Below are 27,778 nucleotides of genomic sequence, written 5' to 3'. Positions count from 1 at the left end.
GAGTCAGCTGCCTCTATGTAAATAGATGAGAAAATAACTGCTGCAGACCCAACTGCCTGGGCAAATAGTCTTGGGTTATAAGCAACCTTCTGTATAAGGACAGAGGTATGCACCAGCCCACATATTTTTTTAACCAGGCCACACTCACCTGCTTAGGCATCCTAGTATTCTTTCCCAGAAGTGTCACCTGCTCCTCTCCTCTCTCCCTTTCCCATTCCTCCCTTTTAACAGCAATGTCCTCCTGCCCAACCACAGTCACACACAGGCATGTTGACCATCAAATCTCAGCCCAGTGAACCAGCATTTCTACCAATGTGAGGATAGAGAACAATGGTCTGTAAACTGAAGGCAGTGAACAGCTCACACTTTCACATATTTAAAAAAAATTTTCTTTTAATGCTTATTTCTTTTTAAGGGAGAGACAGAGTGTGAGCTGGGGAAGGGGCAGAGAGAGAGGGAGACACAGAGTCTGAAGCAGACTCCAGGCTCCGAGCTGTCAGCACAGAGCCCGACGCGGGGCTCGAACTCACCAACCGTGAGATCATGACCTGAGCCGCAGTCGGACGCTTAACCGACTGAGCCAGCCAGGCATCCCCACACTGACACGTATTTAGAAAACACTTCCACAATTCCCAATCCACCGATCCCAACCTGTCTAGTCATATAAGCATGGATTTTGCTCCACATTTGAGATTCGGACTTGCCTCCCGTTAGTCATTGGCTCGTGTGTAAAAACAAAGCCAATTGTAAAGAATCTTGGTGATTCTGTGCAACTCTGCACGTATGTGGTGTTTTCCCTTCACCGCACAGTAAAAACCTGCTGGTAGACCTAGTATTAGAGAAAATCATAGGAATGACCCTAACCCAGCTTTCTCAGGAGGCGATGGGCCTAAAAGGAGTGGTGATCAGGGAGAGTTTACCTAAAACAGTAACTGACTGGAACCTTAATCCCAAACTCTTAAATAATCTGACCCCAAGGTTTGTTAGAGACTTGCAAATGTTTGGTTGGCTTCTCAAATGTTTTTGCATGAGGTGTCCTGAGTTGATATGTGTTAAATACGATGAAATGGGTTGCTGTGAATGTACTATCCAGGCTAAACACAACTGTGAATGACTGGAAATCTCGTTCAAGGACCAGGCCCCCACTCACATCTAAGTCCTCCAAACATGCAAGCCCTAGCAACTTGAAAGGTAGAGAGAAAGGGGTGACATTTGACTTAAGGACAAGATTTTTTCAGAGAGAGTGAAAAATGAAAGAAAGGTAAATCTGCAACTTTTATCCCTCGTAGTAGGGAAGCATCTCACCTTTTTTATAACAGCCTCAGCAGCCTCTGTGTGGCTAACAACCAGTTACCTCCCATGAAAAGAGAATTGTGAAGTCTGTGGGTCAAACTCCAGACATCACTAGGCTGAAAACTAACCCAATTCTGCATGTTCTTGTCTTATACTGAGAACAGTTAAGAAGAGTAAACACAGCAATTACATAGGTATTAACAGCCCTGTGTTAGTGGGTCGTCTTTGTTTGCCAGAGTACCAAGAAGGCTACAGCAGCTGAGAGGGGTCTAATAGAGTATCTTCATGGGTTAAAAATGAAAATTACAGGCAGGTAATTATCTTTGGTATAAGGTTACACAAACATGTGTGGCCTGTAGATTAAAAAAACACACACTCACACACAGATGGCAGTGTGTACAAAATAACTAAGATCAAAATCAAGTTCTGGTTGTTTTCGTCAGAAGTCCATCTTCTATTCGTGCAGCCGAGTCTTCTTAAAGTTGTGCTCAGGGTATCTGTCCACATTTTTCACACAGACATGAGAGGATACATAGTTTATATTCAAGAGCATGGAGATGTGCCATTTACGGCATCAGACAGAACACCAAATCATCCACATGCAAATGCCTCTCCTGATTTCTTGGTATTCTGCAACCTGGGTGCTTAGTTTTATCATAGTCTTGTTGACATATTACATAGCAAGCCTCTTTGAAGCCAGTTATAGAACTCTTCTCTTTCAAGATGAATGGTGGTCTTATGGCACCCAAACCCCACTACCAAATTTTCAAGTGTGATACATTTATATGAGGTGGAGAAGAGGAAGAAAAACAAGAGGAGGATGAAAGCTAGCTATATTTTGTAATGCACATATTTTTAAATATTCAGAAGCTATTTTTCACATTGCAATCCAGTCTGAAGGCTGTAAGCGAAAGCTGGACTCATCTGTCAAGTACCCTCTTAGAGAGTTCCTTCTTGAATACAACTAGGACAATGTTAATTATGGACTGAAAAAGATAAATCCTTTGCCTACATATGAAAAATATGAAGGTTTGTTTGCAGGAAAGCCACATGCCCTTACATGACTAAATGTGTCTATATTTATTTACTTTTAAAAATTAAGAGTGCCTGAAAAAGAATCTGATGAGAAATGCTGAAAGTCACAGAAACTCATGGGGAAAAAATGTATTTGGAGACTCAAGATGGTCTTGATTTTGCTGTGAGAATTTTCCACAATAGTTTTACATCAGCGTATTAGAGCCCAAAGATTGGTGAGTCTAAGCAGCCCCTGCTTGATAGGCTAATGGGACTTCACAGATCCAGAAACCCAGTGGGGAAAAATGATGCTATTTTGCAGGATTTGAGATAAAAACCAGCTCTTTTCTTTTCTAGGTGGTGCAGTGATGCTGCTGGTTTATGAATACACCTATTCATGGCTGCAAGAGAACTGGTGATTACCTATGAAGTGTTGAAATAATGGATATTTGCTATACAGCACTGAGCTGATAATTGTAGAATTATAATTTACAATCTTATGTACAATTAAGGGGAAACAGTTTATTCATGAACTCTAGATTCATGAAAATCTATTTCGATACTCCAAAAATTATCTCTAGACAATTTGAGACAGTAGTTTTGGCCATATCCATAAATCTGTAAGATAATATGAAGTAATGAGGTGTGTTAATCGAGCATAGAAATCAGATATAGTTCATAAAAGCAATATAAATTTCATGACCTGTATTCCTCTCACACTGATTCACAATGAAAATTCATTGTATTCATAATTACTTTTTTCCCCAAGATATCAAGAAATGCTTAAAGTCTTAAAAAAAAAAATTAAGCCAAAATTTGAACAGTTCTTTTAAGGAATTCTTCCATAAATAATAACTAAAAGGCACAAGGAAAAGATTTTTAAAGTACACTAAAATGGCATTTTAAAAATATTGAATTTTATGTTAAAATTTAAATCCGTTGGTTTTCTTTAGAGTAATAATCTACATCACACCTCTACTTTCCCAAAGCTACTGGCACTGTTTTTTAAAGCAGTCATATTTTTAAATCATGATATGTGAAGTCTTTTAGGACAAATAGAAAACATGAAATTATGTTGAACTACTTTCCTTCACATAATTCCCTTTGAAAACAATTTTTGTTGCTAAAATAGTTTCATGTTAAATAACAATTTGGAACCACTCCTTGGGCCCATTTGTGCCGTGTTTGCATCCAAATATCTTTTTTCAGAACTCTTACCTATGCCATTCTTAAAAAGACTGTTTAAAGTACATTTCCAAATTATTAAAGTGACAGCTTCTGGTATGAAGTCATCTATCTGCAGTGTTAAAATGTGTATTATGAAGGGAAAAATGTTTCAAAATAGAAGTACGTTCTTGGCATTTCCAAAGATTCCTGTGCTAACATGCACTCCAAAAAAATAGCTCTTGGCACCGACAGAAACAAACTGGATTTTTTATTTGCCTCCTGAAATGATGCTACCTCAGTAGCTGACGTCAACAAAAATATCTGCACGTTCTAGACGATACCTATTCTTTACTACTAAGGATTATTTCTACCATGAGGCTAGGTCACTGAAGCATTTTGAAAATAAAAAATAAAAGATAACATGGTAATTATTACTTTTTATTAATTTAGAGCATTTGAAGTATAAAAATAAAGGCTTTTTGACATACTGTATATACATACACAGCCTTCGGTTGTACATCCTTTCCAACGTGTTTTTTAATTTATATTTCAGCCCAATATTCAATAAGAGGGTCATTGAAAGTAGAAAGGAAAAAAAAAAAAAACAAACAAGATGCGTCTGTCATACAACTGCATCCTATCCTTTGCAGGTAATGCTATTGCAGCCTGTGAGGGAGAGTACTGCCTGCATGGAGGCCATGAAATTGAACCTTTAACCTCTCCCTGTGAATGGGATAGGAAAGGACCTCTGAAGAGTGCATTTGCCAGTTTAAAAACAACACTTTTACCCCCTAAGAAACAAAGGAAATATGTCAACATTAGCCAATAATAATGTCTAAAAATTAAACAATCCCCATCCCATTTTCCTTCTCTTATTTTTAAAAGTAGCTTTAAATCATAACTTGCTTTGAATAGCAAGTTGTATTCTAGCTTTCTGTTGTCTTTAAGTTACTCCATGTGAATTCACTGTTGCTAAGCAAAGACCTGAGGGGAAGAAGAGAAGGAAAAAAAAAAAATCTTGGTATCATTAATATTAGATTTTTTAAAAATACAAGAACCAGAAAAAATTATAAATAGAATAACAAGAGATTTCTTAATTTAGATAAATATTTCATTGTGTTTCATACAATTGAGTTTTTTAAAGACTCTTAATAGCCACCTAAAAATATCTGATAAAGGATAATTCTGTACCTTATGTCAGTTTTTCTGGATGGCAGGAGAGTCCCTGTACAGTATGGTTTTAAAGTCTTCACCAAAATATTGGACTGGTATCTTTGTTCCATTCGGTTTATAGTCTATTTTCTTACCAGACTGGGAACTCCAGATGTCAATAGGAGTTTTACAAGATCAAAGGAAGACTATGGCCCTGAGAGTTCATCTGCTCCTTCTGCTTATTCTTCTCCTGAAGTTATAATCCTCTGTTTGTAGCACTGAATTTCGGTTGCTTTAGAAATAAATGCAGTTCAAAGCCCTCTAAGATATCTGTAGTTGGAAAAAAAGCAGTTCTTTGAATGTAACTTGTGTGTCAGAAATCTGCTTACTGTTTATATGCTAGTGATCTGAAAACCTAGTTCCTCTAGCCATCTGAGTTTTTTAAATGAAGCCATGAAACCGATGTGACGGAACTGGGTTGCCATGTGGACTGTGCACAGCACAGAGAGGAAGAAACCTAGATCACCTAACCAAATGCATCTTTAACATCCATTATCTAGTGATGTGCCCTCTTAGTTATTGCACAGAATGCCAAAAAAAAAAAACAAAAAACCCAATATATTAATTTTCCAATAGATGAATTGTACCAATGTTTTTAAAACGTAGTTTCAAGCCTATATCCCAAGCAGGAAGAACTTTCTAAACAGAAAAGAAAAAATGTAGAATTATACCCAAGAAAAGCAATTGTTTTAAAACACGACACCACACACACACACACACACACACACACACACACACACACACACACACACCACAGCTCTACTATAACATTAAAGTGAAAACAGAATTGGTCTAGAAAGACTTACTGGCTAAACTAGGTCCTTTAACTGCAGAAATGAATAAAGGGAATTTTAAAAAATTAAATAGCATCTGTATTTCTAATACCACCACCAGTTTACCTACATGTGAAACATGCTTCTGTACAACAATGTAAACTTCACAGCAAGCCATTTTTACATTCACTAGAGCAGAATTTTCCACTTTCTTTAAATTACAACATAATTTTGGGCTGAGATTGCTGAACACACAGGTAAGCCAACAATAACAGTACAATTTAGTTTCACAGTGGTTTTCTTAACATAAAGTTCATTTTAAGTGTCTTTGCAAAGCATTTCACATTAAACTTAAGTTTCTAAGTGACTTCCTTTAAAGCCTTCTTATTCAGATATTTTCCACCCTCATGTCTTTATATGCTTGGCATGTGTGTTGTTTGTTTAGGATACAAAATGGGAGACTGGCTTGTTTAATCTGTTTTTGAGTCCTCTGCTGTAGAAAGAAAATGTCCTTCATAAGATGTTGAAGCCTTCACTGCACACACAAAATTTGGGGCAAGTCCAGGTCCAGGAGCCCACCACCAAACAGAGACAAAGACGTTGCCAGAAAGTCACCTTTACAAAAAGAGAGAAAAAAATAGATAGGGGTGGGAGGGAGGGGGGTATCCCATGGAATGAAAACACAAATGCACCATCCAGAGTCCGTATTTACAAACTAATAGAAAATATAAACATCATTGTATTTGGAACCGAGTAAAAACATCAGGAGGAGCTAAATTCAGATACGGCTTGTTATACGTATTTTCCAACAAAATAGGTTATCTCTTAAAAATAAACAAAGCATCACTCAAGTCAATTATTGATTAGTTTCCTAATGATGAATTTAAACTTACTTGGTTACCTTATTTGATTAGAGGGTGCAGCGTAACTTTTCTGTATGTGTTTTCCTTTATTGATTTTGCAAAATCTCAACAATTGCACGTTTCAAAAGTTCAGGTTGATTTAGAATAAATATACACATGTGGTTTTACCAAAGACTAGTTTTAAAAGTTCCTTAAGCCCTTTGAGGGGTGCAGGTTTCTTTGCTACGTTAAAACAGTGTGTGGGCAACACAAATGTCTCATTCAATCCTTACGATTGCTTTTGTTTTCAAATCCTAAAGTCATGTCAGGTTTTCTGCAAGAGAGAAGTTATGGCAAGAAATATTTAAGTGTCATCAGCACAAAGGATGTGAGTCCTTAAAGCCAGCTTTGGGGGCAGGAGGGGTGGGATCCGAGACCAGGGGAGAGGGGGAGGGTGTGCTGAGGGGACACCCGGGTGAAGCTGCCGCGGACAGAATTTCCCATCAGAGTGCAGAAGCCGTGACAGAGTGACTACCTTCTCTGGCTGCCTGCATTCCCTTGAACGCCAGCGATGCGGGAATGTCACAGTTGTGGGGGGAAAGTGGGGTGCCGCTGGCATGTTGCCACCCATGTCCAGCCACATAACCGGAAGGAGCGGCGCTGTAGGTCATGTAAGGCGACACTTGGGCCGGGGTCGGATAAGGAGCCATGCTGGACGCTGACACAAAACTGCTTACAGCTGGTAGACCATTTGGTGCCTAAAAGTAGGAAGAGAGAAGAGGTGAAAATAATTACATTGTAGTAGTTGACATTTCACGGGTTTGCAGAAAGAGGCAGAATGTAAGTTCCTGGAGTAGAAGCAATATTCTGACTCTAATTTCTGATTTTTTTAGATCTGATCTTTATATTCTAAATGCATTCACAGTCTCGCTGCTTAAACATAAGGCCCAAAAAACAAGATATTATTCTTTCCACAAAGGCTTTGAGGAGGCTACAACAAGAAAATTCATAGTACTTGCTTTGCTATTTGGAATTATAGGAAGGAAATACAGGGTGAGGAAAGAATTAATGGTGATTAAATACTCTCAGAAGCCGTTCAGCTATCCGGATGCCTTTGTCAACCTTCCCCATACTTGAGTTTTGTTTGGCTCTTTTGTTGAAGCATTTGTGAAGGGCCTGGTTGGCGTAGCTTTCATTTCCAGTAAAGAAGGGCACGGAGTGTAGGCTGTCACTCCAGACTCTCAAAATGAGCACAACCTTTGTTAAATAAAACATGGGCCGTATTTTAAAAGGTCATGTTGAAAATGCCTGTTGGACAAAGGACATGCAAAATCAGGCAGTTGTCTTATAAGAGTTCTTAAATGAAGATTGGGGATATTTTTTTCCAGAGCTATTTTATCAACAAGAAAACTGTCTATTGGAATATAAAAGAACTGTCTATGTGTGGTTTTGAAATTGGAATATTGGTTTGCAAAGTTTTGGGGTCCTGTGATGAGTTTTTAAAAGCCACATGGATAACTCTCTTGAAAGGAATTTAAATGTAAAATCCTAGTTTGCAAGCAAAATGCAGCAGCCCAGGCAAGGAGCTCTGTCTAGAAACCAGTGTTCTCTTGGCATCCAATAAGTTACTGTTGGTATTGTTACTATTAACAACAATAAAAACACCCCAATTTCCTATCCTGATTCTGGCATGACCACTTGGTGTCTCAAGTAACTTATTTTTTTCCCCTCCAATTTCTACATTATTTAGAAATAAAGAGTAAACTTGTTTCCTGGCAGAGATGTGAATGAATTAATACATCAACATATTTCCTAATGAGAGTAAATGTATAATATAATTACTAGTAGTAAAACCGATTCAATCCTTAGAGGTAAGAAAAGAGCAGACTTGTGTTAGATACTTTTTCTAATTCAATTACAACATAGAAATTGTTTCCTAATTCATTTGATTGTTATTTTCACTTCCACATCTATGAGAATGCAATGGTGGGCTCTCAAAAATGATTTTCTCCATTTAGAGTAATACATGGAATAGAATAAACACATGGGTATGATTTAACACTGCTCATGGATTTCTGACAAGAATAAAAGTAGAGGGGTTAACCTTGTGTACTTGGTCTGTTAGAACACATAGATCCTGTTCTGTTTGTCAAAGTGCCTGTTCTTTGAAAATGAGGAAGGGGAAAGGAAACTAAGGTTTCTTGAATATGCCCTATGTTGCAGGCACCAAGAAATATCCAACATCGTTTATGGAATAACGAAGATTGGTGAATTGTAACTCATTATAAACTACTGGGTTTATAATAATGGCAAGATAATATATAATGATTACAACACAATATTACTTTCATTTAATTTGATTTCAATTGAAATTAAAATGTATTTCAAGGGTCCTATAGGATGGTGCTCTATTTTTAACAAAGAAATCATTGCACATCACTTTAAAATATAAATGAAATCCTTATCCTCTTTTTATACACAAGAATGTAGATTAAGGAATTGAGCCATTTACCCTGGGCCAATTGGCAAATCAATGGTCATGTGTTAAAAGAAGTTATCACCCCTGCCTGACACAGGATCCTCTGTAGCAAATCTTTTCCTGCTTTGCCAGGACATTTAAAGAACAAACACAATTTAATCTCAAACTAGAGCATCTTTTGATATAACATCTTGTAAAAGATTCTTTCTTCTTCTAGAACCCTATTTTCATTGTTAGACCCTCATTCTGTTTCTTAGCTTCTGAAAAAAACAAAACAAAAAAATTTCCCCCTTTCTGAGGATGGCTTATCAGAGAATGGTTCAAAGGAGACACACTCTAAGGCTGTCAGCAGTTGAGTATGAAGATAGCTATCAAATTGTAGAAGAAATCTAGCATTGCATAGAGATTATAGTTCCAATCATGTTCGTGTAGGATTTTCCCAATAACCCATGAGCAATTAGTTTTGAAAGGAATCATTCTGATCCAGTTATAGAAAGGTATTTGCATTTGTATTAGCCTCTTCCATTCTAGATTAATTTTTTATCCTGTTTACCATGTCAAGATCATAAAATAAGGTTAAATTTACTTTTAAAACAGTGAAAACCTTTGCTCAACATTTTACAAGTACATAAGGCTAAACTACTTAATGGTATACATGACAGAAACAGTGCTCTAGTTAGCCAAAAAATGTGTTGATAAATTTTATTTTTCATGACAGCCAAATTTTTCCTACCCATTCTTTTTTCTTTGCATTTTTTCTGTCATCCAGAATTATAGTTATCTCTGAAACACTTGCTTCACCATCTTCCCTTTACATCCTTGCCCTTAGAGCCATTGCTCTGTGATGTGCCCCCTTTATTTGGGGGCTCTTCAGCTGTTCTCTTGCAATGTCTACCATCCCCTTAGGTAGACCCATTTCTTTTTGCCCAGAACCATCCCTCCTGAGACATCAGGCTGGAGTGGACTCTCATCTCAGATAATGCTCCTAGGATTTAGGGGAGGAAGAATACTGGATTTAGGCCTTTGCTACCTTCAGGTGCCTTACTTATTCTGTGACTACATTTGTTTGTTGGGCATAAAGTAAACACTACTAATTTGTTCCATATTTGTCCAATTTCTCATACTTAATAACACAAAAACAAATTTGGTGACTTAAGTATTTCAAAGTTTTCTAATATCCACAACATATTTAGTATCATTTTAGTGATGCAGTCTCTCTGTACTGCAGAAAGGATGAATAAGAAGGGAAGCTCAGGGAGGTTTGATCTCCTCGTCGTTAGAAAAAAAGCAAGAGGAGGCTAAAGTGAGAAAGTAGGTGATGGGCATTGAGGAGGGCACTTGTTGGGATGAGCACTGGGTGCTGCATGGAAACCAAGTTGTCAATAAATTATATTTAAAAAATTTTTTTAAAGTGTTTGCTTAAGAGAACAGAAGAAAAAAAACAAATCTTTAAACAGTATAAAAATAGCTCTTTGCTTTCCCTCAGGTTAAATTATGACCCAGATTTGGGGTGAAAAAGTTTTGTCTCAACTTTCCTTCTCACTTGTAAAGTTCAGATTTAGAAATTTAGAAAAAGCAGCATAAACAAGATGAGATGACAAACACACTTTAAAATGTGCCTGCCACCTTCACTATTCATTCTAGTGACTCAATAAACACATCAATTTTCTCATATTAATTCTGAAATATGATGTTGGCAAAAGATATAAATCTCTACTGGGTAAAGTAATTGTTATTTATGAAGCAATCACTGAATGAGTAAAATTTTCCACCACAAAGGAAAACAACTACAGGTAGCATTGATGTTTGTTTATTCTTTCCAGTAAAAAAGTACATGACTTAAACTTCCAAAATCTGTTTAATGTTTTCAGTGAAGGGCATGTAATTAATCTGAAAAGCTAGTTAGGCTGAGTAGAGACTACCAAATGTACACCATAAATATAGTGGGAGCAAACATGCTAAATTACTCTATTTAATTGGATTGTAAATATGATTTATAAATCAACCAACATATGGAATCCCCAGAGAAGAGTAAACAAATTTTCCAAATGAAACCCCAGCAATGGGCATGTAATGGAAATCCCATTTTTGAAAATGACTTTACCTAAAGATTCCATAAATAAAACCTCAATCCATCAACTGCTTTTTTATGTGGATCTTCCATAAAAGCCATGAGAATCCTTTCCTCTAAAGAACTATACAAGGATCTCCCTGAAGCAAATGATCTTCTACCTAATTTTGACAATGAGATTTACTAATACAAAGTAAAATAGACCAAACAGCATACCCTAGAAAAAGTTGAATGTTTGTTGAATGTTTTTAGGGGAAAAAAAAAAAAAAAAAACAGATTCTATCTCACTGGTATTAAAGAAAATAGTCTAGGGAAAAAAAAACATAAAATACAATGTCCAGTTAAGATTTGAATGAAAAAAATGAGTTTTCATTTTACTTGTTCTAAAATTTTAGAAACATAGATTTGCCATTTTTTAAAAACATGCTTTTAAATTAGTATATTGAGAAGCTATATTGGCAGAGAGCTAGACTATAAATAGTTTGAGAACAGGGCTTGCCTCAATCATCTCATATCCTCATAAAATGGGCCATATCATAGGTGTTTCATAACCATTTGTATACCTTAGTGCAGCCTTTTGATACTCTTGCTTTAAAAAAAAAAAAAAAGTCACTTTTGATCACAGAACAAGCATTATACATTAAGTAAGCAAAATGAATAAAGCTGTTGAAAAAAGTAAATAAAAGTTCTAATCTAGCCATTTCATTATTTGATTTATGGTTGTTCCATTTATCCACACACCACCACCCCCACCCCCCAAAAATGGAAATGCATTAATATCCAAACGCTTTTGACCATGGCGGGAGGAGGGAGTGGGGGGAGGGTGGAGACTGGTATGACAACTGTCTGGCAATTAGAAGTGATAGACAGTAGTCTTCACATTCTGAGAATTGTCTACTCAACATTTTCTCCCTTGAAGAAAATGCAAACAGCAGCGCCCAATCCTCTACCCACAATCTTTCATCCACTCATCAGTTCTACCTGGTCCTCCTCTTATTATAAAATGAGTTTACTTTGGCTTTATAGTAAAGCAGATTTAGCCACAAATAGAGATGTGCTTCACCTAGAATTTCAGCCTCCATAACATAAGCAAGAAAAAGTTTCAGATCTGAAAATAAACAAGATTTTCTTGCTCTTCTTGGTGTAATCTTTGTTTGACTGTTGTTCTACTGTTCTTAATTCATTATGCAATGACCTAGTAAAACAAATCTGATAAAATGAAATGATGGTTGTAAATATGGTTTCAACATTCATCCAAAAAGATCTTAATTATGCTTAGTTATCACATTGCAGATCTAAATGTCTCTAGGTAATGGAAAGCTGCTACTTAAAATTTTTCCCTAAATTTTATATTTCCAAAATATTAAAATTAAGGTAGACATGAAAAAAATTTAAGTTACTTTTTTTTTTTGTATTTTATATGACACATTTTACTGCTACATCATTAATCTTGTTTTAAGACACTAATAGTTAAAAGCTACCCAGGTTAAGGAATGTTTTCCATAATAGACAACATCATGAATTTCAAACACTTTCTACTGGCATTTGCCTACATTTTGATTCTCTGCAAAATTATAAATTACTTAACATAAAATTAACTTTATTTCATATGTTGAAAAATCCAGTGCAACTTCATTTATATTTTCATGAGAACAGTATGTCTACAAGGACAACCGGTGTTTAAAATAATGTACTAGAAAGTTATACTCAGGATTCTGAAATACTATATTTCTAATACAATATACAAATTAATGCTTCGTAAGAATTTCAGATTAATTTATATCTCCAAATCCAACCATTTTCACAGCTTGTTAACTCTTAACTTTTTAAGTTCAAGTATGTAAGGATTTTTCCTCATTCCTGACATCTCGATTTGTAGCTAACGTTATATTAATCTTGCTGTCTGAGTTAACCTACACTAACCAAAACTGAAGATACGCAAAGCTTATAAATCTAACATTCAGATTACTTCAGTTAGAGTACCAGATATACAACATATTTTTTTCTGAGAAAGTATGCCCAATTGTAGAAAATTTTTCAAGAACTATACAACTATTTATAAACTGTTTAAATAAAATGCATTAATTCACTAAGTACCATATAAAAGGGTAGATATATTCCAAAGCCCGCCCCCCTTGTTTTGCCATGCAACTGCATTCAGTAAAGGTTTTCTGTTTTAACAGAAGAGAACCAGCCATTAGGAACCAGAGAACATTGTTGCCATTCAGAATTAGAGGAGATTAAAGATTTCTAGCCCAATATTAAATGCAGGTGAAAAAAGCCAAAACAAATAAATATTCTTTTTTCTTCTATCCTCAAGGGTAGACAATAAGGACTTCTAAATGGGAATATAAAGTATTGACTTCATCTTAATGAGTAAGACAAGTTTGAGTACTCTAAATTAGTGGTTTAAAAACAAAAGATAGGTGTGTATATAGCTGAAATGTGCATAAGGTTCTAATTACTAGCGATCAGGCATCCTTTTTTGTAGTTTAAGCTGAAAATAGAAACTCTAGATTACGGTAATCACTAGTACCTACAATCAGTTGTCAATTCAGTCCCTTTAGTAATTTTACAGGTGTCTTCTGGGAAAAGACTATGCTCTAAATCCTAGGATTCTGAATTCTCAATGTCCTCCTTTATGTTCTAAAATGAAACTTGAGTCATAGAATATTGCACTATTTAATAAAAATTATAAGTGCCCTGAAAGTATTATGTGCATAATTTTTGAGAATTTTTTGCCAAAAACTTTCAAATTTTGTTCATTACACAAATAGAAAAATGTTACCTGAGTTTACATTTTGGTTTTTAAAATACACTTATGCTGATAACATTTTGAAAAATAACTTAAAAATAAAGCTGCTCTTTGAATATTGGTGAGGGAAATGCATACATACACACACACACACACACACACACACACACACACACACAACACACCTTACCATTGCTTTTTTGTTTATGAGCAAGTATTAGTATAGAATTTTACCCTCCAGGAAATCAATGTCCAAGTTCCAAAACTGTTCACAAAATGACACAGTCTAAATTTCTCTACCTACTTAGCACACCTTCATCATTAAGCACTATTTTGATCATTATAATAACCACTGATTTAATTGTACTTAGAAACTTCTGAAATTTTGAAATTTTACATCAACTGAATTATATTACCACATGATAATACAGAAGATTAGCATCCTGCAATTAAGAAGTTTCAAATTTAAGTTTGATATAAATGTCTTTTTCTTCTGGAAAAAAAAATTGAACTTGTTCTCTTAGGTACTTAGAACAATGCTTATTTAGCCACTTATGTCTTTAATTTACTTGCTTTTATAAATCTCATAATTCAGTAATAATCAGCGTATAAAATGTAATCAACTTTCATGTTCAGAATATACAGATTTTTTGAATCAGCTCTATTTTTATTTTAAAGTGGTCTGTTTGAAGTATGTGTGTAAATTAACCATTTCTAAATGAGTATAAACACTAGATCTATATAATTCAAGGGAGGAAAAAATGAAATCATCAAAGATTTTTGAATTAAGACATTGCTTTATATGTAAACTGGGTTTATCAAATATATGTGAGAATTAAAAACTATTTTTCAACTCTATACTTCACGATGTTATTCCAACAAATGATGACCTAATAAAAACTACTGAGCACCTATTAAACGCGAGCTACTATGCTGGATGCTTTAAATACACTCCTTCTATTGTTTGTAACAACACGCCTTGACACTTTTTGACTATGAACTCTCCAAACAAAGTATATGCTCACACATCCCCACCCCTCAAAATCGCTTGTTTTTAGAAGACCATCTCTAAACCGCCATGTATAACCACTGGTAACTTTTAATGGAGGTTTACTGTGCGCCTTACGATTGCATTATCTCATTGAATCTTCTCAACATCTCTTGAGGTTGGGACTATTATTTCCCCGTTTTACAGATGAAAAAATGGAGGCGCTAAAATTACTTGCTTAAGTGGCAGTGGTGCCAGAAGATCGGAGCTCCTAACCGCTGTACCTACCGCATCTTCTTTATGATAAGGAGCTTTTTAAAAAGAAAACGACAAACTTTCGTATAATTTCTCCATGACATTCTTTACAGTAGAAACAGATACGGGAAAGGGACTCTTTCTTTGCTATTTTCGAGGATCTTTGTCACGGGAGAACTAATACGTATATGAGTCTCTTTTAACAAAACAGGGAGAGAAAAGGAAGTGGAAATGGCGTTTGAGAAAATGAGAATTAGGATTTTTTTTTCTTCCCAAGTGAATAAAAGCAACAAGTTACATACCACATAAAACGCTGCTTTTTGACAGCTAAAACATTAGGAGTTTTAGGACTTCAAAATAATAAAACGAAAACTGGGTATTTGGGGGCTTCGGAACTGGAGTTTGGCGTTAAGAACCTTGCAAATCTACCCAGACCCGCTCAATGAAACCTTAAGCTGCTTTAAGGTCCGTGTTTGTTTGTTTGTTTGTTTGCTTGCTTGCTCGCTCTTCGGGGCTTTGAACTCCTGACTCCAACTTGGTGATGAGTTTAGACTCAAACCTCTAGGGCGTCAGTGGTGGTGGTTGCTTAATTTTTTCCGGGTGGGGGAGGAGGGCGGGAGAACACGAGTGTTTTAATTTTTCTTTTTGCAGAGTCGGGGGAGGGACAGAGGGAAAGAAAAATTAAACGGTCCACAGCCAGTCCGTATAATTTGAGGTTTTCTCACAAACCTCCCTTGGGAGATTACAACGTGACCCTTAATCTGGAAATGGTAACTTTATTAGGTTTATCTGGTTGCCCTCTCCAAACGATCACAGGGCAGGCTACGCCGGCGTGTTTGCAAGGAGCCGCCGTACGAGACACGCGCGAGCGTGGGGACCCCGCAGCCCACCAGCCCGCAGGCCCCGACCCCCGGCGTGCGCTTCGCGGGCGTTGCAGGCAGCCCGCGCCAGCGCTGCTCAGAGAACCCAGGCCGCTCTCCCGGCCCCTCGGAAGCGCCTTCCTTGGGTTACTATTCCCAGTGCGAGCAGCAGATTGGGCTTCGGGGGCCGCGCCTGCAGAGGCCAAACAGGCCTGGAGGCGCTTCCACCGCCCGGGGCCCTCGGGCCCGCGGCGGGGGGTCGTGGCTCAACTCCGCCCTGCAAGGTCCCGGCCTCCGTCCCGCCTCACCCAACCGTGACCGCCGGTCGGCCCGGGCTTGCCCTCGGTCGAGGCCCAGAAAGAACTGGGTCCTGCGTCGCCCAAACCCCCGCGGCCACCGCGGCCCACCCGGCGGGGCCCTCGCCTTCTCACCTGACCGTACTTGGCTTCCTGCTCCAGAGCTCCCTTCTCCAGCCCGTTCACCGCGTGGGGGGCGGCGGCGGCGAAGTTGTTACGGCCCAGGCTGCTCCACTCCTCCACCTTGGGGCTGTGGTAGGGGGAGCTGTCGCTCACTCCTGGGGAGGACGAGAAGGCGTCAAGCTGGGGCTCCAACCCGCGCACCCCGGCCTGAGACGCGGCCTGAAACCGCGACCCGCGAGCTCCAGGGCTCCGACCCCTGCCCTCGGCCTCCCGGGGGCGCTGGTCCCAGGCGCGGCCTCGCCGGTTTTCAGCCCAGGGCCCCGCGACGCTGACTCGCCTCAGAGTAGGCCTCTCCGAGCTCTTTCACCGAGGCCTGCGGGAAGGTTTCTTTTTCCCCCTTTTTCAAAAGCCTTTGATTTTCTCCTCCCCCCCCGCCCTGCTCGCTCCCCCGAGGAATCGAATGGAAAGAACCTGGGAGTTTTCCCAAATTAGGGAAAGAACACGTGAAGCTGTTCATCCCAATCGTAACCCAGGGTTGACTCGGGATTGACGAAAGCTGGTCCTGGCGCAGACTGAAAAGGGAGAGAGGAGCGTCCTTGGCCTAACCGTCCTTGGCCTGTGCTCCTGCTCAGAGACATCTAGAAAAATGCTCACTGTGCTGTGGGGATCTAGTACTTAGGTGGATAGATAAGACAAAAGACCTGCAAAGTCCTTTGCAAGCAAATAACTACGTGATGGCCACAATGCACATGCAAAATACACATGCATAGTTTCTGTCTTGTGTGTGCCTAACTTATGTGTGACTACCCTTGATGCTCTATGTCTACACGTTAAATATGTGAGGTTATGTGCATATGACTCAGAAAATAAATATTACAATTACCCCTGTAAATGCCACCAGTGACAGTGGTAAGGTTATAGAGAGAGGGTGGGTTTTTTTTTTTTTAATGAAATAAAAAGTTAAGAAAATGAAGGTAGAATTAAGTATTTTGAAAGGAGTAAAACCATCAGTTATCCTTTATGTTCTTAATAGAGAAACAAAGAAAATTATACACTGTAAAATGATTACCACAATACCTAAATGTGTGCCTATTAAACCACTGCCATCTTTGAATGGCCAACTGCAGTTTTAAAGAAGAGATATTTGAAGACTATGAGCAATGTGTTTTTGTCTTTGGGACCTATGGGTGGAGGACTGAAGTTTGATAAAGCCGCTACAACTTGATTTTAAATACTTCCATCTGACACAGTGCTTTGAAGGAGCAATCATTTTGTAGAAGTGATCACTTATAGAAATAATCATCTTATGTTCATGGATTTGTCAGAAAACATGTTTAAAGCTGGCCTCCAGAATCAACATCTAGAACGAACAGTTGCTCCTCTCCATATACTCCATTACTTTTCCAACTGATATTTGGTCTGATTGTAGGATCCCTGGGGAAGAACAGTTGTCTTTTCAAATCTGTCAGTCTTTTTTTTTTTTTTTTTTTTTTTAAACTATTCCTCCTCCTTTCCAAAGGATTAGATTGTGTTCCAGTTTGCACCAGGAAACCGTGTTTTGGTGCAGAACTGCCAGTCTCTCTTTGCCTTCCCAGACAAAAGGCAATCGGTGGGCACAAGCCTGAAGTTATCTTAAGAAATTGAGATCCCCCTGTGAGCCCCCATTTCTGCTGATCTCACACTTTCCCATGAACAGGAGCTTCCTTTAAATGTCACTGAGGTCAGTTTATCCTATAAATCAAGGGCAAACTCTCTCCAACTAAAGCTCCAACCAGCCCCGAATAAGACAAAACTGAGCTCCTTAAAGGATCTTGTAAATTGACAGTCAGAAAACAAGAATATGAGAAATCAGGGCTCTGCTTTAATTACTTAAAAAGATAATTGTGCCAATGTGGTGACAACAGAGAAAGACAGGAAATAATTAAATGAACTATTCCCCCCCCTTCCTATTTTTCTTCCGTGCTTTTTAAACTTTTGGCCAACAAATTTAAAAGGTAGGCTCTTATCTCTGTATTATTTTAATTCTGCATCTAGGACATTTTGACCTTTTACCCCTACCAAGAAAGAAGCTAATGCTGGTTTTTCTTGTTGTTGTTGTATTGTTTTGTTTAACTATGAAGTAAAAGAAAACAAACTCTGGTCTGCAGAAGCCGACTGAGCTGGGGGGGGTGGGGGGAGCTCAGGGAATCCTTCTTATCAACCAGAAAAGACACTGGGGACACCACAAGGTCAAGGGTGAGAAAGGAAGAGAACAGCGGGGTGGCACCGCTGAAAACGTGCAAGTACTACATATCCACTGGCATTTCCCGGGACCAGGAGACACTAAAGAGAAGCCGCAGGCGTGGGGAAAGGGGGAAAGAAGAGAGGACAAGATGGAATCACCCCGCATTTTGTCTCCATCACAGCGGTGGTTGGTGCTACTTCCTAAGATACAAATAGTGAAGTCTGTTAAGGTAAAGGCCGGGGGGGGGGGGGGGGGGGGGGCTTGGAAAAAAAGGGAGAGAGAGAAATAAAGCAGAAAATTAGTCCCAGAATGAGCAATGCAGTAACATGCAAGTTACTAGTAGTAACTTCGGGACCTCAGTTTCCGAGGAAAATGAAGTGAAGCATAAGAATGAAACCAATTAGGTGACATTTGAACTTCCTGCCTGAGCAAATTTGGCCTGATTGCCAGAATCCAAGAATACTGCAATTTCCACAGGGTGCCCAACTCCTCGCGGCCGCATCTGATCCCCAAACAAGCTGCCCGCAGCGGTGTCTGCAACCGGCAGCCCCACGCCCGCTCAGTCCTCCCGGGCTGAGCCCCCAGTCCAACCCGGGCCACGCTCTTCAAGTGAGCGAGCGGGTCTGAGGCAGCAGCGGCGAGAGAGGCGGGGGAGGGTGGAAAATGCGAACCATGTGTTGGGGATGGGGGGATGTTATGGGTCTGGTAGTTTGAGATGAGGCAGGAGACTGTGTGTGGCAAGGAAACGGAGGGCATGAATTTCAAGTTAATGAGATCAGGACACCCCCCTGGGAGGACTCCATAGTTTCGAAAGGAAAAAGCCTCAGGTGGTGGGATAGACGCGGGCTCGGAGGCCGCAGATACCGAGACACCAGCGAGGGTGTAGGGGAAGACTCTGCAACGTCCACACATCCGGCCCGTGAGCCCTTACCTTGGTCGGTGATGGAGCGAATGCCCAGGATATCGGTGACGGAATGGGAGGAGGGCCAGGTACGGGGCATGGCCACCGAGCCGGGGATGGCTGGCACCCCGGGCGGCGTGGGCACCTTAGCTGCGGCCGCCGTGATGGGGCTGGGGTACGAGTAGATGTGGTTATAGGGCAGAGCCGGCTGCGGCGCCGGCTGGTGCTGCTTGTAGGAGTCGTAATGACCCTGTTGAGCCAAGTTGCCGATCTTGTTGCGCAGGATGCGGCTGATGGAGCTCACCGAGGGCACGTTGTACTTGTCGCACACGCCGTCCGCCAGCAGGCGGTCCCGGATTTCCCAGGCAAAGATGCCAGGGTCCCTTTGCTTGTAGGTCCGGATGTGTTTCACCACGGTGGGGGTGGTAACTCGGGGTTTGCTGCCCCCAATGGCTCCTGGCAAGATCGAGCCTGTCTCGTTGTAGCGCGCCAGAATCTTGCTGACGCAGCCGTGCGAGACCCGTAGCTGGCGGCTGATGTCACACGGTCTGATGCCCAGTTGGGCCAGTTCCACGATACGAAGCCGGATGGCGTTGGGCAGCGGCCTCCCGTTCACGAATACTCCTCCCAGCTGGTTCACCTCCCCAAAGGCTGGCTCTGCAAAACGAACACACGGCGCGCGGGGACACGCACCGGGAGTTTGGGACAGCCGTTTACCACTCGGCCTCCGCCCGCATAAGAAGGCAGGGCGGATGCACCCACCCCGGACTAGGAACCTGGGCTTTTCCCAAACCCTATTGTCCCCGAGTCTCGCCCAGTGGCCCCAAACCACTAAGGTCGAGTGGGACCCCCCCCCCCATTCCGGTGGTGCCTGCGGCCACTACAAGCAAACAAAGTGGTGGGACACAGGGCCGCTCCTAGTGTTCAAAAGTCTCCGAAGCGGGCAAGGAGATCGGTCTTGACGCCTGCAACAGGCTCCTTCTCGCCTTCTCGGCGCTAAAGTCTTTGGGCCGCTACCCCTTGAGCCCCAGCGCCCCGCCTGGAGACCCGCGCGATTAGACAAGGTCTAGAAGAAACTACAGTTTGTTTGTTTTTTTTCCCCTCACGTTCTGAGTGTGTGAGTCTACGTGAAACAAAACTTGGTCCTCCACTAGGACTGCGGAGCTTGCTGATGCCACCGCTCCCTTCTTTTAAAATCAGAAAATGGCATCAACAGCAACCCAGTAGCCAGCGTTCAGACTGAACTGCTGTGCGCCCTGACCCTTAGCGTGTTCCTAACAACTTGTAGAAACACGAGCAAAGTCAATAAGAAGAGTGTGAGCGCTCAGTGGTGCGCGCCCTCGCTCTCCCTCCCTCCCTCTCTCACCCTGTGGTTCCCTCCCTCCCTTCCCGGCTCTGACAGCGTCCCCCGCCGCCACTCACCCATTGCTCCGAGCAGTACACCAACGGGGCCCCAGTTCCGCACTCCCAAAAAGTAACTTTTCGCACAGCCTCAGTGGCCCGGCTCGTCGCTGCCCCGGGCCGCCGGTGCCTCCGCTTCTTCCCGGGAGGAGGCGGCGAGAGTGCAAAAGGAAGGAGTAAAAGGAAGTCTGTGCCCCGATGAAAGAGGCTAGAGTTCTGCATTTCAATCTAAGCAGCAACGTGGGCTGGCCTGAGCTGGGCCGGGCGGCTCCGTCAATCACTCACCAGGGACACGCCCTCAAAGAGGAGGGTCCGAGGGCAAGCTGCGTGGTGATTGGTGCGGCCAGCTGAGCGACAGTGCAGTCCGGGAAAGTCCTTCCGCTGTCTCTTTCAAGCTTGCTCTGCACCTGGGTGACTAAATACAATGAAAATGGGAGTTTGACACCTTCCCAGGAGCAGCGCAAACAGACAACACAATCGGGCTGATAAAAATGCTGAATAAGCAAATGAAAGCGTTTGGTCTGAATTTGAGAGACTCGAAGGGAGAAGGGGTTGAAGAGACTTCTAGGAGGGGAGGAGGGACAGATGCCTCAGAATTGAAGTTAAAATTCCAGGTGGGAGGTGGGAGGCCACCATTACGAGGGGCAGTGGTTCTTAGAATTGCCCGTCATGCGGGCCTCCAGGGGCTGTCTGGAGAAGAACCTGTTACCGGCAGAGGCTACCTCACTCCAGCCTATGCCAGGTGGCGAGAGCACAGGTGTGAGATGGTAGGCCCCTCGGAAAGACCAGGAGGTTTAGGAGAGACCGAGCCGGAGATGGGGGCCACTGCGACCGCCAGGTGGAGACCCTTCTTCTGTCTCCGTGACTAGCCTCCTAACGCAGCCTCTGATGGGTTCATCCAGAAGCGCGGGGCCAAACCGTAGCCACACAGGCTCCAGTCCCTGGCCGTGCGCGGTGCGCCGAGAACTTACGCACAAGGGGTCGACGATTGCCTGTGCTAGGGGCACTCTCCTTGGAGCCCAGCACACCACAGAGCTCAGCCGCGATACCGGTCTGCTGGTACCTGATGCCAAGATCTGCTGGCATCCCCCCACCAGTGAAAGGTTTAATCAAAAAGACTCGGTCCCAAGAAAGTTGAACACTGAGACTGCGCATACAAGTAATCCCCCGGTCTTCTGTTTAGTTACCAGAGGCCCTGCGGGGCAGCCTACTTCTGAATTTTCACTTTCGATCACTCTAAGTCTAATCTAAAGAGTAAAGTACTCTTGTTGGCGGCCAAAGCTGATCACATTTTGAGTATGGGTTATGGGGAATGCTAGTCAAAATTAAAAGCTAGATGGGGAACATCTTTAATGAACTTGGGTGTTTGTACTGCTTCTGGTCGAGGATACTGCTACTGCTACTTGACAGTCAAAACGCTACTTCTCGTGCACACAGGACTCGTGTTGATCTTCCCACAATCCCAAGGGATGTGTGTGGCTCTGGTCAACAAACAGGGAAGCTGACTGGGCCCAGATTCCGGACCAGTAAGTGACCAGAAGCCAGAAAAGCGAATGATCATCTGTGCTTTTTGAAACGGAGAGCCATCTCCAGATCCTCATGCTTCTGTTGTTGGGGCCGCAGTCTAACTTCAAATTTACAGGTAAGGAAGACTTGGAAGATTAAAAAAAAAAAAAAAAAGATGAATTCAAACACCCTTAATTCCTTATGCTTGATTCCTGTGAAAAGTCTCACAACCAGAAATACTTGAGCATGTCTGCCTTTTTTGTTTGTTTCAATTGTTTAAAATTTCTCGTGGGGCACCTGGGTGGCTCAGTCGGTTGAGCGTCCGACTTCAGCTGGGGTCACTGTCTCGAGGTCTGTGAGTTCGAGCCCTGCATTGGGCTCTGGGCTGATGGCTCAGAGCCTGGAGCCTGCTTCCGATTCTGTGTCTCCCTCTCTCTCTGCCCCTCCCCCGTTCATGCTCTGTCTCTCTCTGTCTCAAAAATAAATAAACGTTAAAAAAATAAAAAATAAATAAAAATAATAAATAAATAAATAAAATTTCTCGCAATTTGACTTGATAGCGGTTTCACCTTCGTCTGACCCTCACTACCTGTTGCTTGGCACTGCCTGGTATTTTACTCCGCAGAGGTGCTTTGGGAATCCAAGATTTTTAATGCAGCAATTCCATCTCGGGGGTTGGGTGCAAAATAGTTGAGACTGAGGTATCAGAGAGGAGCTTAGGACTGAGGTTTGTGAGAAAGATTGAACATCCTGGGCTTCTGGATCACGAAGCTCCCTGACCCCTCTCCCCCCCACCCCCCCACACACAAACAGGCACAGTGACTAGCTCTACCTCTTGCTCAGACTTCACACCGCTCGTGCGCTCCCAGTGAGCGCCTCGCTGACTTTGCTGGTCTGCGGTGTCAGTAATGGGCTAGTCCACCTTCCGGCTGGCAAGACCCAGTGCCGGGATGTGGGTCTATGCGCTCTTAGAGGGTTATAGTGGTTCTACAGCACCAACCCAGAGTGATTCTGAGATTCTCATTGTTTAGAGCTCTGGCTAGGTGTACCTAACACACAAATCCCTCTCGTTCATCTCTAAACTCCTTCAGCTACCTCACATATCCTGCGCTTCCAAATAGGTCTGTCACTCTCTCTCTCCATTTCCACCTGTTGGGACTTGGCCGTGGCAGGGCATGATCATTGTGGCGCAGCCTCTGCTGGGGCTCCTCGGAGCGCGGCAGGCCCTCATCACGCCGGCGAGTTCGGGTGTTCCGTGCTCTCAGCCCAGGACATTCTGAAGAGCTGGCGAGCATCTTCGGTGTTTAGGGACACTAAGAAGAACCTGCGGCAAACTGAGGCCCCAACTTCGGGGGCAAAAGGAATCAAAGCTTCAGGGGAGAGACAGAGGTGAAGGATCCTAGAGGAAGGGACTGATTTTAAATCCTCCTGGGGACGCACAATGAGTGCTGCGGTCAGGTAGCCGGCAAATCGAAGACCCCCAACGAAAGAGAGACGAGTGACCTGAAGAAGGGAAAGAGGGCTAGAGGGCGGGCCGGCAGGAGAGAGAGAAACATTAAGGGCCAGTAAGCCTCGACGGTGGTTCTAAAGATGAGGACTTTGAGAAAGAGCAAGGGGCAGATGGGGTCATTGCTCCCTGGTAACTGCCGGCTCTGGACCCAGAAGATTACACAGAGATCTGAAGAATATCTACTAAAAGAATTTCTACTAAGAGACCAAAACCAAAATACAACCAGTTAAGGGCTGCAGCTGATACAGGCCGGTGAAAAGCCAAAAGCCCTTCCAGGGTACTGTCGAGGCCTCCTCCGAGGGGCTATCCGTCCTCTGGGTAAATATTTACTCTGTGGGAGACTGGAAGCTAGCCGGGGAGGGTGTGAAGGAGAAGACTACACGCAGCGGGGAGAATCCCTATGCCCGTCACCGGCGGGGACAGACGTGTACACCCGCCAGAGGGGAGGGAGCCAGGGCCCCGGACTCCAGGGGCAGCTCGCGCCCCCCTCCCCAACCCCCACCCCCGCTCCCCCGGGGCACGCGGCTGGGGGAACTTTAGCCCTATAGCCCGCAGCGCGTCTCTTAGGCTGGACCTCTGCCCTGCCACTTCGGGCCCAGGCCAGATGCTGTAAAGTCTTCATAAATCTGTCAGCGGTCCCAGTGCCGCGGACGGTAACCTGTGGTGCCCCCCTCTCGGCACAGGCCGGGTCTGAGGAGAGATGACGAGAAGGAACAGGAATCTGGCTCTATCCGAAGCCGCCCTCGAGCAGCCTGGTAGATGGCGCCCGCGGGGGCGACTGCCGCGGCGGGACCCCGGCGCTACAGGCTGCTGAGGAAGGGGAACTCTTCCCTCGCTCTCCAACCCTGACCAACACCCTGGGCTGCTTCCCGGAGTCCGCGGGTCAGCTAGGGCTGCGGCTGGAGGATAGAATGAGAGATGGGCGTGTGTACGCGCAGGAGAGGGGTCCGGCTGTTCTCAGTGGCACTAGTGAAGAGCAGGGTTGACAGAGAAGAATATTAAGGGGCAGATGCCTCCGACCTGCCTTCCTCCTGGGGTCAGGAGCCAGGGCAGGCACAGCCGACCGTGCCCACTTCTCGCCCTACCCAGGGAGCTCCGAGGGATGGAGAGGAGGCAGAGTCTGAGCTCCAGGACGCGTTTCCAGAGCACAGTCACGTCTTCCAGCCTTGTGAGGAGGGAAGGAGGTAGAAACAAGATCTCGCCCCCGGTTCTCCCAAAGGAGCGCTCTTGCAGGGTAAGTAAAAGAGCGCGGCGGAGAGCGGAAAAAGAGGCCGGACTTCGGTCCTCGCCAAACTGCGCTGCTAACGCCTGGGCCACGGGTTCCAAGCCCGACCTGCCCACTGCCCTGTCCCGGCCACACGGGGTCAGCGGCAGCTCCTCCGCCCCCTCGACCTCCCCGCGACTGCTTGCGGCACGTGGCAGCCGGAAGCGCACCCCGTGCCTAAGGCGAGGGAGGGTCCACGCTGAGCTGCGGGCCAGGCGGGATCTGCGCTTGAAGCAGCGGGCGGAGGCGCCAGAGGTGGCCACAGCGGAAATTTCTGGGATGAAGGAGAGACAGACCGCCAGGGCCCTCAGCCCCAGCCGGGGACCCGGGTTGGGGTGTGGAGGTGCCCACACACTGACCTGCAGGCCTGGACTTAACCGGGCTGCGGACGCCGCGGGACGTACCAGCCCAAGTGGAGGTGGGGCGACAGGGGCGGGGGTGTGCGGCCCCCAGAAGGAGCCCAGAAGATTCTCCGAGAATCGCCAAAGCCTCCCTGCCGCCTCTCCGCCTTCCTGTCGTTGCTTACGATTCAAGACCCTTTCCCCGGAGGGTAGCAGCGTGCGGGGTCCGGCCAGAGCGCGGAAATCCCGCTGCGGGCCGTGCGACTGGCCCCCGGGGCTGCGAGCGCTCCTCACCCGCTTTCTCCTTCCAAGGGCAGGGGAGGGGCCTGTTGCCGCCTGAGACCCGCTTTTAATTCCCCGCCTGCCTGTTTCCGATCACCCGGGGTTGGTTTTTCTGTTTGTTCACTCCTTCTGTTACAATAAAAACAATCGACATTTCTTTTCAGTTTCCCCATATTAGCGTCACTCAGTAATTGTTCTCCACCCCACCCCCACCCCCCCGCAGCGTTGAAGGCGAACCGGATTGCTGGTACTCTCGCATTGGAAGGTTTCCGAGTATATAAGCAAATCTTCCCTAAAGACTTTAAAGTAAAAATAAATAACGGCCCGGGAAATTGCCATGACCCTAACATCACTTTCTGAACGCAAATTACACCCATTTTTCAGTTTTCAACAGCGGAATTGCTTTCAGAAGGACGGCTCGGAGCCCCATGTGATATGGTTACATTTGTTTATTAAATCCGCAAATGAAAGAGAACACATTGTGTGTGTGTGTGTGTGTGTGTGTGTGTGTGTGCGTGCGCGCGCGCTCGCGCGTGCAAAGACCAAAACTTGTGGCTGCGATCCCGCAAGTGCTGTCAAGGATCGGATCCGGTTGGGGGCAGGGACAGGGAGGATCCCTTCTGGGAGGCCAGGCTGAGCCTCCTTGTCAGAGGGAGAGGGCACTTCGTCTCGCCTGGGTTTAAGCGTCTGTAGGAGCCATACCAAGAGGAGGACACCGTCCGCAGTCACTCTACAGCCTTGAGCTGAAGCAGCTCAAGAGAGTGGCCGCTGCGTGTGGGAAAAGCTTTGCGGGGCTCTTAAAAGACCCTGCCCTCAGGGTCCCTGTAAGGGCAGGGGGGTTGCCTCCTTCCGAAGACCCGATTGGCCCAATGGCTGTCTGGAAAAGATAAATACGAACCAGGCCGCACGTCTAAGCCTTGGTTTGGGCTCTCGAGCAAATGCAAAGTCCTCCAGGTTCCCTCCCCATCTTGGTCCAGATTATGTTGAATTCAGCTTTCTTGTCAAGTTGGAGTTGCCTGCAGGCTTCAAGAAGCCGAAATCGACCTGTGGGCCAGTCTTGGAGCTAAGCACTGGCGTTCCTCCCATTTTCGGTGATGCAGAGAACAGGCTCGCTCACTTCGCGGTTCCCTCCGGGCGAGTGCTCACAACCGGGCAATGGAGAGAGTGGTGGAGCTGCCCAGCTCGGTGCGGTTGAGGCGCGGGATTTCCAACCTGTCTCCTTCTCTGGGCAAATTCCACCACCAGCTAGCCCTGCGCTGACCTTGAAAGCGGAGATTCTTGCTGCATAGTCCTCACCATCCCTCTGAAAACAGGAAGAAGGGTCGGGAGCAGAGTCAGGGTCGGAGTCACGGAAATTCTGCTGCAGTCCTTAAGTCCCTGGCTACCTCTCTCCCGGCCAAGTCACCTCTTCATAGCGCCACCTACAGGTGTCAGTTTTGATGATGCTCCCACAGTAATTTTTTGCAAAGATTGGGAAAGGCCTTTGAAAATCCACAGAACATCTATAGCCCGAAATTTTTAGTTTCCTCTTCCAATTCCTCCTTCACCCCCAATTCTCCACTGGGCTCCAAATCCCCATACCTTCCTCTACAACACTCCAAGGCAAACTCGAGCATTAGTCTTTTCATGATTCACCCAAAGCTCATCTTCCAAATACTGCAGGGCTCCATCCTCTTGCGATCCCCAGAGGCTATTCAGTGCCACGGTTCTGTGACTTGTCTCTGTTCTACAGCGGAAAACTGGAAACTGCCAAGAGGCTCCTCTAAAGGAAAGGGAGTGATGAGACCATGGTCCTCTGGCTCATCCTACCATTTGCTGAGGGCTTACAACACCCAAGCACCACAATAACCATAGAAAGGAGATACTACCTTTCCAGTGTCATAAGAGATAAAACAGAGACTGACATTAAATAAAAGCCCACAAAACAGATTAAATGAGATCACACGGTTCATGAAGCAGACGGGAGTGCAAACCCCACCATGCTCCCAGTGTCGTTGTTCTCCCTTTTTCCCTATTCTGCAGGCACAGCTCTTGCTGAAGCACAGAGAGAAGCCCCCTTACCGCAGGTGTCAGCACGGACATTGGACACTCCTCCTTCCCGCCTCTATCACTTAGGGGGAGAAACCCACCTAAGGACGCCAAGAACCTGCGGCAAAGAGGGCCTGTACCCTTGCTTTCTCACTGTATACAGACTCCACGACACTTCACGCCACCGCCGAAG

The 27,778-nt window shown here is 44.1% G+C and overlaps 2 protein-coding genes across 20 annotated transcripts in view; one reads left to right on the top strand and one right to left on the bottom strand.

Annotated features, from left to right (window-relative positions):
• Positions 1-5,811, top strand: part of SLC25A21 (solute carrier family 25 member 21) — a 481,661-nt gene extending 475,850 nt beyond the window's left edge. For 16 of the 18 annotated variants that reach the window (XM_060619551.3, XM_060619559.3, XM_060619563.3 and 13 more), the window contains one exon: positions 2,665-4,126. In XM_060619551.3, the coding sequence (XP_060475534.1) occupies positions 2,665-2,726 (62 nt within the window). In that variant the 3' untranslated portion in view covers positions 2,727-4,126. Of the gene's footprint in view, positions 1-2,664; positions 4,128-4,784 lie in introns of those variants that run through there. The other 2 variants (XM_060619552.3, XM_060619553.3) reach the window with 2 other exon arrangements.
• A 283-nt stretch (positions 5,812-6,094) lies between these two features.
• PAX9 (paired box 9) lies at positions 6,095-21,065 on the bottom strand. 2 transcript variants are annotated; one of them, XM_060619550.2, is made up of 5 exons: positions 20,676-21,065; positions 19,284-19,910; positions 16,141-16,283; positions 6,837-7,059; positions 6,095-6,635 (listed from the first exon to the last, which is right to left on the bottom strand). In XM_060619550.2, exons 1-5 carry the CDS (start codon positions 20,677-20,679, stop codon positions 6,622-6,624), a joined length of 1,011 nt encoding a protein of 336 aa, XP_060475533.1. In that variant the 5' UTR covers positions 20,680-21,065; the 3' UTR covers positions 6,095-6,621. The 2 variants fall into 2 exon arrangements, with proteins under 2 accessions (XP_060475533.1, XP_060475532.1); XM_060619549.2 differs by having other exon boundaries at positions 6,095-7,059.
• Between the last annotated feature and the right edge of the window lie 6,713 nt (positions 21,066-27,778).

The sequence above is a fragment of the Panthera onca genome, chromosome B3 (genome assembly GCF_046562875.1).
Source record: "Panthera onca isolate mPanOnc1 chromosome B3, mPanOnc1 haplotype 2, whole genome shotgun sequence".
In the NCBI taxonomy this organism is placed as follows: domain Eukaryota; kingdom Metazoa; phylum Chordata; class Mammalia; order Carnivora; family Felidae; genus Panthera; species Panthera onca.
This window is presented reverse-complemented; position numbering and strand designations above follow the sequence as displayed.

Coding starts and splice junctions, on each gene's coding strand:
- PAX9 (XM_060619549.2), bottom strand. Junction 16,284..19,283: donor TCGCTCCATCACCGACCAAG/GTAAGGGCTCAC, acceptor CGTCCTCCCCAG/GAGTGAGCGACAGCTCCCCC. Junction 7,060..16,140: donor AGGAAGCCAAGTACGGTCAG/GTGAGAAGGCGA, acceptor TCCTACTTTTAG/GCACCAAATGGTCTACCAGC.